The sequence below is a fragment of the Molothrus ater genome, chromosome 21, assembly GCF_012460135.2.
Source record: "Molothrus ater isolate BHLD 08-10-18 breed brown headed cowbird chromosome 21, BPBGC_Mater_1.1, whole genome shotgun sequence".
Lineage (NCBI taxonomy): Eukaryota > Metazoa > Chordata > Aves > Passeriformes > Icteridae > Molothrus > Molothrus ater.
In genome coordinates, this window is record NC_050498.2 from 7,178,562 (window position 1) to 7,194,120 (window position 15,559).

The following is a 15,559-nucleotide window of genomic DNA, read 5'->3' on the forward strand; positions in this document are numbered from 1 at the left end:
AGGCAGCATTTCCTCACTTCTAAACTCCTCCTTCTCTTCATTTGTTAAATGCTGCAACTCTTCAGCCTCAGTTTACAAACACACCTATCACTGAATTGGGCTTGTAGCCAAACACAACCCTCCAACTTAACTCTATAGCATGCTGGAAAGAAATGCTGCTCTACCTCAGGTATAGGGAGTAGAAAGCTGGGGTGGAGAGCACTTTCCTTTTACACAAAGTGGAGGAAGACCAAAAGATTTATTCCAAGTTTTAAGCTCCATGGTGGATGTGCACCTGCCACATAAAAGAAGCTTGTCTGTGCTAAAAAAGAAGGACTTGATTTCTTCACTGACATCAACTTAACGTGCCTTTACACTGTGGAATCTGGCCAGAAGTTTCATACAAGATTTAAACACTCATTTGACCTTGATTTACATGCCCAATTCCATCCGCAATAAAAAGCGACCCAGAAATGGGACGTTAACTTATAAATAAATGTGTCAGAGAGCAGCCTTACATAATCAAAGTGCAAAGTATTTCCCCTCAGCCACGAAATAAAGATGACGTCTAGACAGAAGGCCCTTGACTCCACTCTTAAGGCCAGAGGACTATTGCACCACTTCCCTGAAGTGTCAAATGAGGAATTTTACATCTCACCTGGAAAGTCAAAGTGAAGTTTTAATGCACAAAAGTGTCAGAGACAAGACAAGCTATCACCTTCACACAGGAGCTTCAGATTGGTTTCCTAGACAACTGCTCCATCATGACTGAAGTGGAAGGGGATCTTTGTACCAAAGCAACTACACACACAGAGTCCAAGCATTTGACTTAATTTACCTCCTGTTGTTCTGTCTGGCTGGCTAAGTGCTCAGTGTTCAAAAGGTGCTTCTGCAAGGGTTCCTCAGGGATCCCGTTACAGATCAGCTCGCCATCTCTAATTGCTGCAGGCGCGAGTAACGGGGGTGGAAGCCGGTACTGGGACTTTATAGCATCAGGAACCTACATTGTGGAGAAAGAGGATCACACATGAGAACAATTACTCAAGAATGACTAGTTAAACCAAGTGCTTGATCAGCACTGAACTTTGCATTTGCTGCTTTCTCACCCAAAGGAACCCTGCAGATACATTGGAAGTATCAAGGACTGAGTACTTTAAATTGATGTAGCCATGCTAAAATTAATAGGTTTGATTCCCTTAGGCCAGGCATGACTTTGGTACAACATGGTGGCTACAGCATAAGAGAAATCATGAAAAAACAGCCAAGGGAAGTCTGTGTGGCAGTTTTCAGGCATCCTGGCAACCAACACAGCACCAAATCTGACTGTAGGGCCACCTTCAGGAAGTTTTGTGTTGCACCCTCTATGCTTGTGCTAGATTTAAGTGCTTACTTGTAATAATTGAGCCTTATAGTTGAAGGAAAGAGATCTTAAATCCTACAGGTAGGGAGTGCTGACTCCCAGATCTCTCACCAACACAATCATTCTGACTCTGTCTTCCTCCTGCCCCAAGGAGTATGCTGCTTTCCCTTCCAAACTAAAACACATACACAGTTTTCACCCACCACTACCTGCTACACATACCTTCAGACCTTTCCTCTTCACTGACTGAAGAACTCTGCGATTCGGAGGGTGTTTCTTATGGATTCGGTTTAAGAAATCCACTTTGACAACGTGCTGAGATATGGTGTCCTGGAACCGGTCAAATACTCGGCACCGATTACTCAGGGTCAAGTTCTTCTGGTTCAGCTGGGTGATCAGATAATGCCACAGCAGTTAGGGATCTGCAGGTCACTCTAAGGCACCCTAAGACTTTCATAATGCCTCGTAGCACTGGCAGTACAGCATCAGCTCAGCTTTAGACTATTTGTTGCCTGCAGCACTAACCATTTCTGTTAAAGGGCACATTGCTGGAGATGAATACAAAAGCATTTAGAGGCCGACTAAGCAGTATCAATGCTCTCAGAAGCAGTTTGTCTGGGAAAAAGCTCTTTGTTTCAGCCCCCTGTTTCCTGAGTATTTAAGTCTCAAGTACACTGCTTTTCCGAAAATGAAAACTCCCTCTTGGAATGAAACTTTTTTGGGTTAAGCATGCAAAGAATTACTTCCCCTATTTGTAGCACTGTGCTGCTTTGTATCCCAGTTCTGGAAGCTCATCTAGATCTTAAAGAGTCCAATCAAAAACTAGACAAGCTGTCAGTGAGCCACAATCTGAGCTGTCAGCTTCAGTTACAGGAAGGAGTTCCCCCATCTTTATATCTTATTGCAGAGAGCAGCATCATATTCCTTTGGAGAGTGCGTTGCTTGCAGCAGGAGCTTTACAAGCGTTACAGGGAGCAATAAGAGCTCAGAAGCTGTTTTACATTTGTTGTGCTTTGTCCTTTAATGGACCTGCCAGGTTCCACTCCAGCATCCGGTTACCATACTGCAATCATAGTCCTGTGCTTACCACCACGTGTTCTATGTGATTTGGGCACATCCATCTACCCAGAGGCATGGCAGTAAGCGGTGGCTCCAGACAATCCATGTGGAACAGGAGTGGGCAATAATCACACTGGATTAGAGGTGCCACTCTGCAACTCCTAGGAAGAGAGAGCCAAATCTTATTCCCTGTGCAGAGTATAAATAGAACATTCAGGCAAGCTTGGCTGACCACTTCAGTTTATCCTCTACACTGTTGTTTGCACCAAAAAGTAGGATTTCTGATTTGTAACTTGATCTGTATAGATCTTCTTTAAGATCCACTCGAGGCAAAAGCCTTTATCTGAAGAAAAATTCAGAGATCAAAAGGAAATCTCAGATTTAGGTAATTACAAGTTTCCTTGAAGGAATCATGTGTGATGCTGGGATGTGTACATCAACAAGATGTTCTCCGAACAAGTCTCAAACTCCAGAAAAACAACTACATCTGAATCCCCAGGCTTTAAAAAAGCCTTTGCTCTTATGACAAGGTCATCAGTTGTTCTCCACAAAAGCCCACCTGAATCCCCATTCCACTTCGAGAAATTCACTCTGACTGGGTTTCTGAAATAAAGGTTTCATTTTCACTGACATTTTGAATTGGGATTGATCTATGCATTTTTTTATGCAGTGTTACAAAACCCATCAGTATTTTGTACTGGTTTTCAGATTTACAATTTCAGCACAATATTCTTATTTGCCCTGGGCTTATAAATCTCTCAGTAGATTTCTATTTCCTAAAGGTCACCTTCTCACACACTTCCTTCACAAACCATAAACAAACATCGTCATTTACCAAACCACCATCACTTTAGAATATTTCTTTGCAGAAAAACACTGAAGACAAGATGGCTCAATCTTGTCAATCTTCAGGCTACGTTTCAGAACCCTTTACAGCTGGACCTACACATGCTGTGGTGAACACCTGTTATTTAGCAAAGATTAATATTCTTCCATTTGTTTAGAGGATTGCAAGTAAATAATGAAGGGGAATGGAAAAGGAAACAGGTAATCTACTTTTTTCAGCAAGAACTTTGCTCCTGTGAAGGCTGCAGCTACAACTGAACAGCTTCCTGAAAGAACAAGTACCTGTTGCATGTGAAGCAGACCTTCACCGGCAAGGGAACCAAACCATTGTGGTCTAACTCGTGTTGTGCTTTCTTGACATTCTTTCCTGTGGTTTCTTCCTTTCTCCTCCTCTTACTAGTACCTGAAAAGGAAATTTTAAAAAGCTTTGTGTTATCCACATAGGAGAGGTTTGCCTTCTGGTAGATACATATAATCATCTCAGAAAAGTCAAAGACTGCTGCTTAAGGAACCTCTATCAACCACTAAATCTAGCCTTAAGTGACAGAGACTGTCTTTAAAGGCAGATATATTTCACACTTAGTAATTTCAGTGACACCCTATACATTTAGTCACTACTTTGTTACTATATTATTGCATCATAAATCAAAAATCAAGTATTTTGACAACTGATTCTTTTTCATATTGATGATCTAGTCCAAGGTGAGATCAACAAGCATCTATCACAAGTTCTGATGAACATGGTGTGTAGTTGCAGTGTCCCCACAGATTTGAAAGGCACCTGCTGCTAGGCAGCTGAAGGAGAGCCAGAGGTACCCTCTGCTTTCACCAGAGCCACAACTGTCACAGAGTCAGGAGGGCAAAGAGGAAAGATGGCAGCAGGATGCAGCTGCAGACATCTTCACTATCAGCAGACAAGGCCCTGCTCACCTGGAAGTGCTGTGGTGCAGGTCAGTTCATTCGGCAGCTGGAACTGCGTTGGGTTCCTTTCCATGGCAGCAGCAATAAGAAGCTCAAAGGGTCGCTTCAGCTGGGGCTGCCCACAGTCCATTTCTGCAATGGCAGAGTCATCATCCACGTCAATTATGTCCTCATCCACATCATTCTGTTCAGAGTTGGGGGTCTCGGTGCTGGCATTGGATGTGGGAGTGCCAGGCCGGCTCGCTCTCCTTTCCAAGATCCTGGCATGCGCATTAGCCCTGATGCTGCTGCTAGACCTGTCCAACAGGTCTGCGTCACTGGTGGGGGAGGTGGTCCTTTTCCCAGATTTGTCCACCAATCCATTTACCTGCCCCAGCTCTTTCTTCTGTTCTCGCTTCTGCACGACATGAATAGGCAGGCTTATCATGGAGGCCACAAACAAAGCACATCAACCTTGACAAATATGCGATTGAAGACAAACAGCATCTGAAAACGCTTGAGCCACGCGCTACAACTTCCCCCTTGCAGTCATCAGAGCCTCGATCAAGAACAGTCTGATGGCAGCTAAGGTACAGGTGACACAACAGCTGAAGAGAACCAAGCATGGGGAAGAACATTACCTTTCAGGGTAGCTATACTTGAGTACAGATCACAGCACCTAGTCCTAAACATTCACAGCACCTAGTCCTAAACATTTGACAAATCACACAACTGTTTACTTTGCTACCAACACTGAGAAACTCCACAGCAAACTGTTCACTGTTGATGCACTTTACTAACCCTGGCACTGCATACAAACCCATCAGAGGCTGAGAAGGTCAGCTTGAGAATACAAGCACAACATACAAACAACACTCTGCTATCTCCTGATGACAGGAGTCTTGAACAAGGTGCAGCAGAAGAAAACTATAGATTGCCATCACCACAAGATCCATTTTGCAACAGGAGATGCTGCATGGCCTGGGATGGGCAGCTGTGCACTGTTCCAGTGCTTGACAGCATCACCCATATGGAGGAACCAATCTACTCCATCACTAACATGGTCTGCAAAGGGAGCAAAGTGTTTTCAAGCAATTTTTAATATAGAAAAGTTGGGGCTTTTCTCCTTTTCTCTCTCTTTTTACTTTATTATTTGTTTTTCGATTTGTGACCTTCATTTCTATTGTTGGCAGATGGCTGAGCAGTACCCTGGAAACATAACAAGGCAATCACTTCAGGAACAAAAGGCTGAGCACACAGTTTTCTTCCAATCTGTTTTGGGTGTCACTTCAAGGGAACAGTTGCTAGATAGCTTGGTGCAGTTTCTAAACCCTCTGCTACGCAGCCCTACGTGGTCACAGCAATAAGATGTTTACATTGTGCAAGACAGCTTCCTGGAGAAAGAGCATCAAGGCAAAAAAAAAAAAAGACAAGCTACAATATTGCCCAATCATCTCCTTCCCATCCTGTTCAATAGCCCAGGAAATCATAACTCACTGTGATTTCACCCTCTGCTGATGTACAACTGCTGTTAAGTCACTCTTCTAAAAAACACATATTAAGTAGAATCAGAGCCCTGATGGCAAAGCTGTATTAACGTGACTCCCATTCTGCCTGTAGACAGCTCACCTCCTCAAGCACAGGAGCCATTCCCATTTCCTCTGTGCCTCAGCTCTCCCTCCTTTCCAGAAATGGAGGGGGAAGGAGAACAGTTTAAAAGACACAGATTGACAAGAAGGCATCAGGCACTTCAGTTTTACCTCCTAGTAGTGAGGTTAAAATATCCTAAGGGTCTCACCAAGACCCCTTAGGTTTCTTTAAGCCCTTTCCTAACAAAACCCTTTGCAAACATGAGCACAAAGAAGCAGCTCTGGTTGTCTAAGTACACACGAAGGGAGAGGCAGGTATAAACCACAGGATTCAGGTTTCAGAGGGCCAGTTGGAAGGGCAGGGACTGTGTCTGTTCTGAGGCTTTACCTTGCGGCGCACGGTGCAGCGGTGGCACATCCACTCCCCCGGGGGCAGCATCTCCTCGCTGAGTGGAGGGTTGCTACAAGAGAAACACAAAGCACAGCTTTATTGTTATTTACTGTCATTTCTGGAACTCTTCTCACGTACACAGCCAGAGCCAGGGCAGCTCTGCGGTTCCACTCCCAGGCACTTCCTTTAATTTATGGTGAAGCTCCCTGGATTCGCTCTCCCATACATCCACTCAGCCAGACACCTCCAAGAAGCCAGTCTTCCATGACACCCATCTCAGCTCCACGCTTTCAGAGCACTCTCAGACTTGAACAGCAAAGATAAATGGAAGATTCACTGGTGTGCCACACACATACCTCCCCCCACACCTCCTTAAATAACTTGATTACTCCATGTGAGACCACACAGATCCCCGTGCAGCAAACACAGTCACACATCCTTGGATTTGCAGTGAGTCCAACTGAACGAGCTGCCATGAGGTCTACCCACCATCTCTCCCATGCACTCCATCCCTGGGCACACTTATTTAATGGTAGAAACCACCTTCTATCTTAAGACAACCCAAATACTCTTAAAAATGTCACCATATCCAGCTTGCCTTGGCTACGAAGCACAGGATACATCCTACTCACACGGATCTGCACTTACTATAAAAGCTGTATCACAGTGAAATGACATTCTCATTTTGATGCTAGAAATAAACCAAAGCAAATTAGACTAAGGAGTAAGGAGGACTATTTTGAGAAACACTTTTCCTCAGTAAAAGGCAGAGCAGCATATGTTAGATGATACACTTTCCTTACAGATCCTACTACTAACTCAAGTACTTTCCAACACCTCTTTATCATTAAGATTTGTTATTTGAGCAAACTGCTGACTGTGGCAGGGAAAATGTACCTGCTGGCAAAACCCAGCCATTTACCACGCAGTGTGGCTTAAGATAATACTTTTAAAAGTTCTCCTGACTTTTGCTAGAGGCAGCTCTTAGCAAGTCTGCTCTCTTGTGCTGAACACACGGATATACTACCACAGGATCTGGAAGCTCTATTTCCCACTGACTGGGAAACAGATTTCAAGGATCCATTGGGACTGACTGGGTTACAAGGGGATCAAGAAGTACAGTAGCTTATAAGACTGGCCCAAGAAAGCCACACAAGCATGGGAAGCTAGATGTTGGTTCATGGTAAGAGTCTATATACTGTTTATTGCACCTACAAATACCCAACCAAATCCAAGTTAAGCTTTCCAGTCTCCAGCCCTGACAAGCCAGGGAGGATAAGACACATACTTGCTGGCTGGGAAGAGCTGTGCTTTGCAGCAAAGGGAGAGGCTGTCTTCCTCAAGAATCTTGCTCCTAGCACAGGGAAATGGCACAGGATCCCAGCCCAGGCTCCCAAGCCTGGACTGTGAAAACAAACACACTTCCTTTGTTTAAACAGAGTCCCGGCGAGCCGTGCCCCGAGCTCGCCCTGTGCCAGCACTGCCTCTGCAGGTACTGCAGCCACCCGGGGTCACACTCCCTCTTGCAACACTGCGCATGGAAGACTGAAGGAAGAGCACAGCAAGAACCAAGCTGGTAATAACCTCAGCATTTCTGGTGTCAGGCTCTGGGGAATTCAGTAGAGCCAACACATCTGGCAGCCATTTTGAGGAGGAGTGCAGGGTTTCAGAGGCCTCCGTGTTCCAGGCGCTCCAGAAACACAGCGCTCTGCATATATGCACTGACATACCTGCAGCTTATGTTTCTCATTTCCTGGAGGGCTTGGATGAACAAGAGATCAGGCTCTAGATGAGAGCACCAAAGCCTCCACTACTGGCTGCTTCACCTCAAATGCTTGGATGAAGCAGTAGCTCCCTGCCCCAAACTAATCTTTAGCTAACAGAAGCAGGAAGGGGGGGTGGAAGGAGGAGAGTAACAAATGATCCCCGTGTGCTTGCTGCAGCATAAATCCAGCTGAATCCTAAGGTGCATCCTGCAACAGCTCAGGTTTTACTCTTGCTAGAAAACGAGCTCTTAGATCTGCCTCTACAGCAAGTATGGATTCATGTGGCCCATTCCCCTCTCCCCTCCCAACACCCCAGGGCAAAAAAAACCACAGACTTTGATTTGTTCCTAGTGAAATTTCACCCTCTGAAGCTCCCGACGAGCGTGCCTGAACTGCTGGGAACACGTCTGCCCCATTCCGATGTGCGGCGTGCCAGGGATCCACGCGCTGCCAGATGCCTCCGGTTATTTGTTTTAACTGTTACCTCAATCTCACTGTGCTCTTTCATTTTACAATGAAACAGTTAATACCACAGTGAACCTCGAGAGACGCCTGGAAGAGTCAGAACAGGTTTCTTCTGCAAGTGTGTATGTTATTGTCCCATTTGCTGGGTTTGAAGCATGAAATCCTACATACTCTGTACTATTAAAGAAGCATTTTAATGAATGCTGCTACCCAAAGGCCTGTGGAAGGAGGGGGAAAGATTCGTTTCAGAGCAGCAGAAAGGTTTTAGTGCTCAGATAAACCTCCTGAGGTTTTCTGCTCACTGGCAGGGCCTAGCTGCGATAGCAAGTGTATTAAAAGACTGATTCTGCCTCTCCTGGTTAATGAACTGTTCATCAAGGCAGCTCACCATGCTAACAAAGACTGATGAAGGCTGCTCCTGCACTGCTGGCCTCGCAGCAAGCAGAGAGCACTGCCTGGGTCTCAGCAGAAAGCCAGGGAAGCACTAAAGAATGCTGTTTTAATTGACTAGGTATGACCACATTCTTCAACCTTTTACTGTAAGCATAAAAGAAACGGATTTTTAAATCTGAGCAAGATACTTGATCTTCATAAGCAAGGTAAGAATTAGCACTTTGGCAGGAGCACCAGAGCCCTTTTCTCCCTATCTTTCATGGGTTCATTAGCATGCACAGCTCCAGCCGCCAGCGTTTGCTGCCAACAGGACCTGGAATTGTACAGCTCCCACTTTATCTTCGGTTACAACACATCTCCTTTCAACTACACACCAGTCAGTTGCACTTTTCAGTACATTTTCACTAACCCTTCATTTCAGAAAGTTTCCCCTTCTGTCATCACAGACAAGAGTGGTGGCCTCTGCTGTTTACCTGGGGGGTTTGATGTGACCCAAATCAAACCTGCTCAGCAGAATGTGTTTCTGCATTTAAAACAAAGACAGCTCTGAAAAACACAGGCTGACTTAAAAACACTGGAAGACTAACTCATACAAAGCCTCTGAAAATTAAAGGAGATGTTTATCACTGCCTAGTCAAAAACCACTACATTGCTTATGAAGTCACTCGCCATATAATATCTGTCTCATGGCTTTTTCTCAGAAAGTTAACTATCTCCTCAAAATTCCTATCAGATGCATTGTCAAGCATTGTTCTGCCATGGTCAGAATGCAATGCTCTATCCCTTAAATAAAACTTAAATGGCTATGACAAAATAAAAAAAAAATCTTCAAGAGCATATTAGGAGTTTTTATCAAGCAAACAATAGCATGAAGCCACTTAGCTTTTCAATTTCACACTCTGGGGCTCTCATACATCAGAAGCCTGTTGTCAAGCCTAAATCCCGTAATTACTCCTCACTTTGCTGACCTCAATAAATAGGTAAACAAGTGCTCCAAGGAATGGCACCTTCTCCAATACAAACTGGGCCGTAGCTCTCAAAGGAACCAGTTATAAGCAGACCTGAGGTTATTTACACACTGCATTCCTGGCCATCTTGCGTCAAAGGCACGTTGACACTACTTTTGGACCCACCAGGATACAGCCAGCTACCAGCTGGGATAATGGTGGCAGGAAAACAAACCAGTGCCTGGTGAAGCTTTCTTCAATAACTTCTCTTTCATGTCAGTTGTTTTCAACAATTGGACTTAAATATTTTTTTTTCCTGTGCGGAGGAAAAATAGTAACACCATGAAAAAATGTAGGCAAACACATTTTTTCCTTCTCAGGAAACTTGATTAACTGACCAAGACTCAGTGACAGGATAATAATGAAGGATGCTAGATATGTTTGCCAGATAAGGGAAGAAGGCTTTCAACTCTTCTATGGGACTCCTATTTATCCCTATGATGGATAGAGCTACAGCTGTTCTACCAGCTTCATAAAGAACAAGGCTCCCTGGCTTCCTACAGCAGGGCCTCAATGGCAGCTAAAACAAACCAGGAAACCAACCTCACTGTCAGGGCTTTACAAGAGCCCCATTGAGAAACAGGGAAAGTTGCATCATTTACAAATTCAGCTTTTTGGAACATTTTTACTGTGCCCAAGTTACATACTTCTGCTCACAGCTGCTCCCAAACCCGGCTGGAGGAGGACACCTGGAACCCTGAGCCTCTACCTTAGACAGAATAAAACCACACCAAACAAGCCAACAGCTGCAGCCTGCAGCAAGTTCCTCCCCACTGCAGCTCCCTTCCCTTCCTCTTTTACTCTTGCATCAACACAAAGCTTCTCAAGACAGAAGTCAGATTTCAATTACCTCAGAGGTGGTTATTAGGAAAACTATCAGCTCCCTCCTCTCCCTCCACTGTTGTTCCTCAAATTATTCAGTGAAGTCTCCAAGTTCTGCTCATTAACATGAATACATTGTGACACTCAGCTGTACAATAATCTTCCTGAAAAAGCCAAAGATTTCTCAAGCACCAATGCAGAGACCACCAAACTTCAGATAAGCACAGCATAATTTTTGTTCTTTACAGACCTCTAAGCATGACCTGATCACATTAAAACTAACAGTTTCAGCAACTTTCTGGCCTCAATTAGGCTCATATTGTTTATAAGTTATACCTATTTTAAGCCAGCAGCACAATTCACATTAACTACAGAGCATCACCCACTATATTTCTACCTGTGGTGCAACAACAACCTGTGAAAAATGCTGGACAGCAGGCAGCACAACTTTGTTTACACTGAAGTGAAAGTATTGAGCATGGACATAAGAAGTTCTAAATTAGCAACATCCAGCAAGGACTCCTAGACACCTCCAAACAGGTCAGGACATGATTATTTTGGCTGCCACTATGCAAGGAAGGGAACCAAAATGACTGTTTCACAGGTCACCAATTATCCCATCATCTGGAACACTGCATGTGCTTAGCGTGCATCTTTCCAACAGCATGGCCAGAGCTGGAAATAAGGGTTCAGCAACAGACAGAAAACAGAAGCAGGATTAAAACACCATTATATGGGCAGACAGCGAGGAATAAGATGTATCCAAGGAAAAAATAAAAGTACACTACACTGTCTACATGATGCTACAGGGGTGGAGGAAGACTTCTTAAACTCTTCAAGGTTTAAGAAGCAGCTTTGCTGGGTATGCCAGATCCCAAAATTTCCTTCACTGTGTGCTCCTTTTTACTATCTTGACCTGCCAGTGTGTTCAACATTTCAAGGGCTTGGCCAGCAGTCCCAGGCTCTGGCAGCAGCAGCACCATGCTCCTAAGAACCAGGTACCATTTCATGAGTGTTTCATAAATGTGTGGATATTCTGTGAATTTCAATGCCAATGAACTTATTTACTTGAATCCATCAAACCACTCCTGCTACTCCCACTCTGGGAAGAGAACCTCATGGAAGCAGGTGTTTATCTACCTTACCTCAGCTCCCTTCCTGCCTTCACTGGCACAGGCAGTCCTGAAGTTCATAGGGAATCAGGGAATTATCCTCCAAGGCACGAAGCAGAAGTTTTTTGCCTCCAACCTGATGAGCAGGAGGGCCCAATAAACTGGATAAGCTGCATGTAAACATGTGATCATCTGATGTAATTAGTTACTTCTATTTATAGAAAGAACCTGGCCCACAGAGACCATTCCCTAGACAACCTGTTAGTTATTACCTTCATTAATGTCCAGCTGACAAAAAATTAAAGGAAGTATTGTTTTTTAAGATACCAAATTTACACACATAGGTAAACACACACATATATAAAAACAAATATGGATTAAAGAGTGTATAGTACCACCAGAACCGCAGTGAGGGTTTTTGATTATTATTTTTAATTAGTTTGACTGGTTATGAACTCTGATATTTGAGACATATTTGCCTAGGGAACCATCCAGCTTTGTATTTATAAGCAGAAACCATGGAAGTTGATAGAAGAATTGTTGACTTTGAAAAATGTGGGTCAGACATAGAAATTCAGACATTTTGCACATCCTGACTCCTGTTTCTTTCCCAGGCATCACTCATGCCTGTGCTGCAGACAATAGTAACAATAGCCTGAATTCAATGTCCAGGTTCATTATTAAGTGTTCAGGTCTTTATAGCACCATCTTCTTAACAGATTAGAAGTCATCTTCTCAAAGCAAGATGACACATAGGGCAGCATCAGGGAAAAGAAAGGAGGCTGAGGAACAACACAGCCCTGGTGAGAATCACTTCATCCAATTCTGTCTTTAAAGAACAATAAATGAAGAGACATCTCTGGTGGGAAAAAAAATAATCAAAACACAGGTCTGAGAGGTTTCTGAGAAGTGAACACATTCAGCCCCAGCCATACTGAACGTGTTCAAAGGAGACAGGGGTGAAAGGACAGCAGCAGTAAGGTGGAAAAAAGGAAAGCAGCACATCAGAAGAGGATGAAGGGCAGACCCATAAAAGCAAAAGCATGAATTTGTCTTCACACAGGCACAAGTGAAGTGTAATTCTGACATCTACATGTGGACTAGGCTTTCCCAAGAACACTGGGGAAGAGAGAAAAAAAGAGCAGAGACAGAAATATCCACTAAAAAAAAAAAAACAAAACCAACAAAAAATCCTTAGAGCAGGGCATACATTCTTTTCTGCCTTTTCCAGATCACCTTCATATCTTGCTCCTGTTGCTATTCTAGACAGAGATCACTGGGAAGTTCACATGATGCCGTGCCCAAAGTCAGAGGCTGTACAGGCAGGTGTTTCACACCAATCACTAGTGCTTGCCAGAAATTCAGCATGGGGTTTTCAGCCTGCTAAATTGTATCCTCAGGCCAGTGCTTTCTGCAGGGTTCAAAGTCGGTAATCTCCAGCTCCATCTAGTTTGCTTCCAGTGATCGTGCAGAGCAGACGTCAGCAGAAATGGGTTAGAGTTGGGTTCAGGCACTCGATTCCCCCCGGCTGGCTGAGATGCTCTTTGCCTTTTGTGCTCAAGATCTGATACACCAACAGGAAGAATGATTTATACAACCTTTTTTTTTTTTCTTTTCCCCCTTCATTTTTGGCTACAGGGAGCATTTACTCCATACCCTAAAAAGGTATGTGATTGCATTACAACTGGTATCTGTTAACCCCTTTATTAAAGGGAATCTACAACTATTTTTACTCAGCTTACAGAGTTACTGGATACTGCAGTGTTCCTTCGAGGAAGCTGGGCAGACATCTAGTGAGCAGTGGAGCTGGAGACAGCACAAATCGATTGCTATAAGGAGGAAAAGCCAGCTCTGACAATCTGTGTCACAAGAATCACAAGTCTAGCCAGTAACCTGACGTGGCAAGATGCTTTTTGCTTACACTCACTTCTTTCATACCCCTGTAACAAAGCCATGTTATATCCCCAGATACATTTGCATTTTCACAAGTCCAAGAGAACTTCCTGACTGGTTTAAAAAAACAAAACGGGTACATCCTTCTCACACGATTTATATTCCAACAGACAGCACTTCCTAAATATTCAGACTGTCACACTTGCTTTCAGGGAGATACACCTCCTTCCTACTCTGGAAGTAACTACTCCCTTTCTCCACAGCAGATTCCTGCTATTTGCTACTGACTCAAGGTTTAAGAAAGGCTGCAGAGCACAGGAAAAACTCAAGAACCTGACACGTACCAGTGAGTCAGTCTAGCAACAAAAGCAGTTTAACATCCACTGCTGTGGGTCAATAAACGGAAGAATTTATGTTAGTGTTGAAAAACTGTTTCAGTATCGACGTTACAACTGAAATTTCAAATTGACTCTGTCTTACACAGGGAAACACAGGAGCCCTGCTCTCCTGCAGGTGTTCCTCACACCACCACAACAGCACCTACAATCCAAAAAGGCCCTTTTTGGGGGGGTGAGGGAGGAATTCCTGGTTGGTCCTGATTCTTACTAAAAATACCCAGTTCTGTCACTGACAACTGCACAGAGGCACTCCCCAGCCGGGGTGTCCTTCACACCCGTGGTAAGAGCAGTACAGCCGGATGTCAGACATGCCAATTACCACTGCTTCCCTTTTACCACCCCACCTAAACAACACCGTGAAATGGAGAGAGACAGAGGAAAGAATTATGAGCTTTATAAGATCTTGTGCAATAAACACAGCAGTGCCCCATTCCCAACTATCAGATCTGCTGGCGGCAGTACAATCTGAACAACACTGAGCTTGTATGTGATAAAAAGACATAAGGCAGCTAAAGGAAGGTGAACATATTTACAAGATAGTGCCAAGATCTCCATAACAAACAGTCATTAGCAGATTAGTATTATGAATCTAATCCAATTAAGAATTTCCTTTGCAAATGCCTGGAGGAGCTGGAATTCCTCTGGGAAGACCTTTCCATGTTGTGAAAGGCTCCCATGAGTCATGCCTGCAGGCTGACATACCAGGAAAGACCAGCTCTGGAGCAGCAGGAACAAAGCAGTGAACCCCACCTCGAAGCAAACCGCTGCAGCCTCCTGCTCCTGAGGAGTCAACTCAAAAATGGACCTCACAGAGGCAGAAAAAAAAAATAGGATTTCTCAGTTCCACAAGTTGTGGTCAACATAAAACTGGCACTTTCCTAAGCCAAGGTACAAAAACACAGAGAATTCTCCTTGTCCACTATCTCCCACTGTGCCATTTTCAACAGCTTTGGAACAATGCACGTGTTTGATGTAACACCAGTCCACGTAGCAGCCATGCCTTGAAGGCAAAGCCTAAATTAAGTAGCTAAACATCACCCTCCTCAACTTGGAATCCTCGACTTTAGAATCCCAAAGCCATGCTCCTACTACTGCACACTGATGTTGGGAACTGCAGCAGAGACCCACGGCTCAATCCCAATCCCCAATTCTTGCCCACAGTGCAAAATCTGCTCACACACAGTTTAACACGAGCAACATCCACACACACAGGTGAGAGTGCTGGTTTGCAAGTCACCCAATCATGAGTTCCTCAGATTCTTACTGTGAATGATTTGCTGAAGCCCTCAGCTGAAGTCCATAGATTTAGGCTGACCTTATCTGCCTTTGCACGGAGAGATTTAGGACAAAATAAGGAGAGTGAAAAATCTCATTGGTACAACTTTGCTGAGCAGAGCTGCCAAGACTGATCATGTTACCACATCTGCAGGCGCACACGCAGTGAACCCTCCACTGCCAGAAACCCAACCAGGGCAATCACTTCCTCCTGCCTCAGGATCCAGCCTGGGCTGGCCCCAAGGCTCCCAAAATATCAGAGCCAGAGATACATAAAAACAAAAGTTGGGTTTTTTTAAAAGCA

General features: G+C 44.2%; 1 protein-coding gene across 1 annotated transcript in view; it reads right to left on the reverse strand.

The window, feature by feature from the left end:
* Positions 1-15,559, reverse strand: part of PHF12 (PHD finger protein 12) — a 31,840-nt gene that overhangs the window by 10,679 nt on the left and 5,602 nt on the right. The window contains exons 3-8 of the mRNA XM_036395102.2: positions 6,122-6,194; positions 4,175-4,562; positions 3,527-3,647; positions 2,427-2,559; positions 1,562-1,726; positions 818-979 (exon numbers count right to left, since the gene is read on the reverse strand). Of these exons, the coding sequence (XP_036250995.1) occupies positions 818-979; positions 1,562-1,726; positions 2,427-2,559; positions 3,527-3,647; positions 4,175-4,562; positions 6,122-6,194 (1,042 nt within the window). The remainder of the gene's footprint in view (positions 1-817; positions 980-1,561; positions 1,727-2,426; positions 2,560-3,526; positions 3,648-4,174; positions 4,563-6,121; positions 6,195-15,559) is intronic.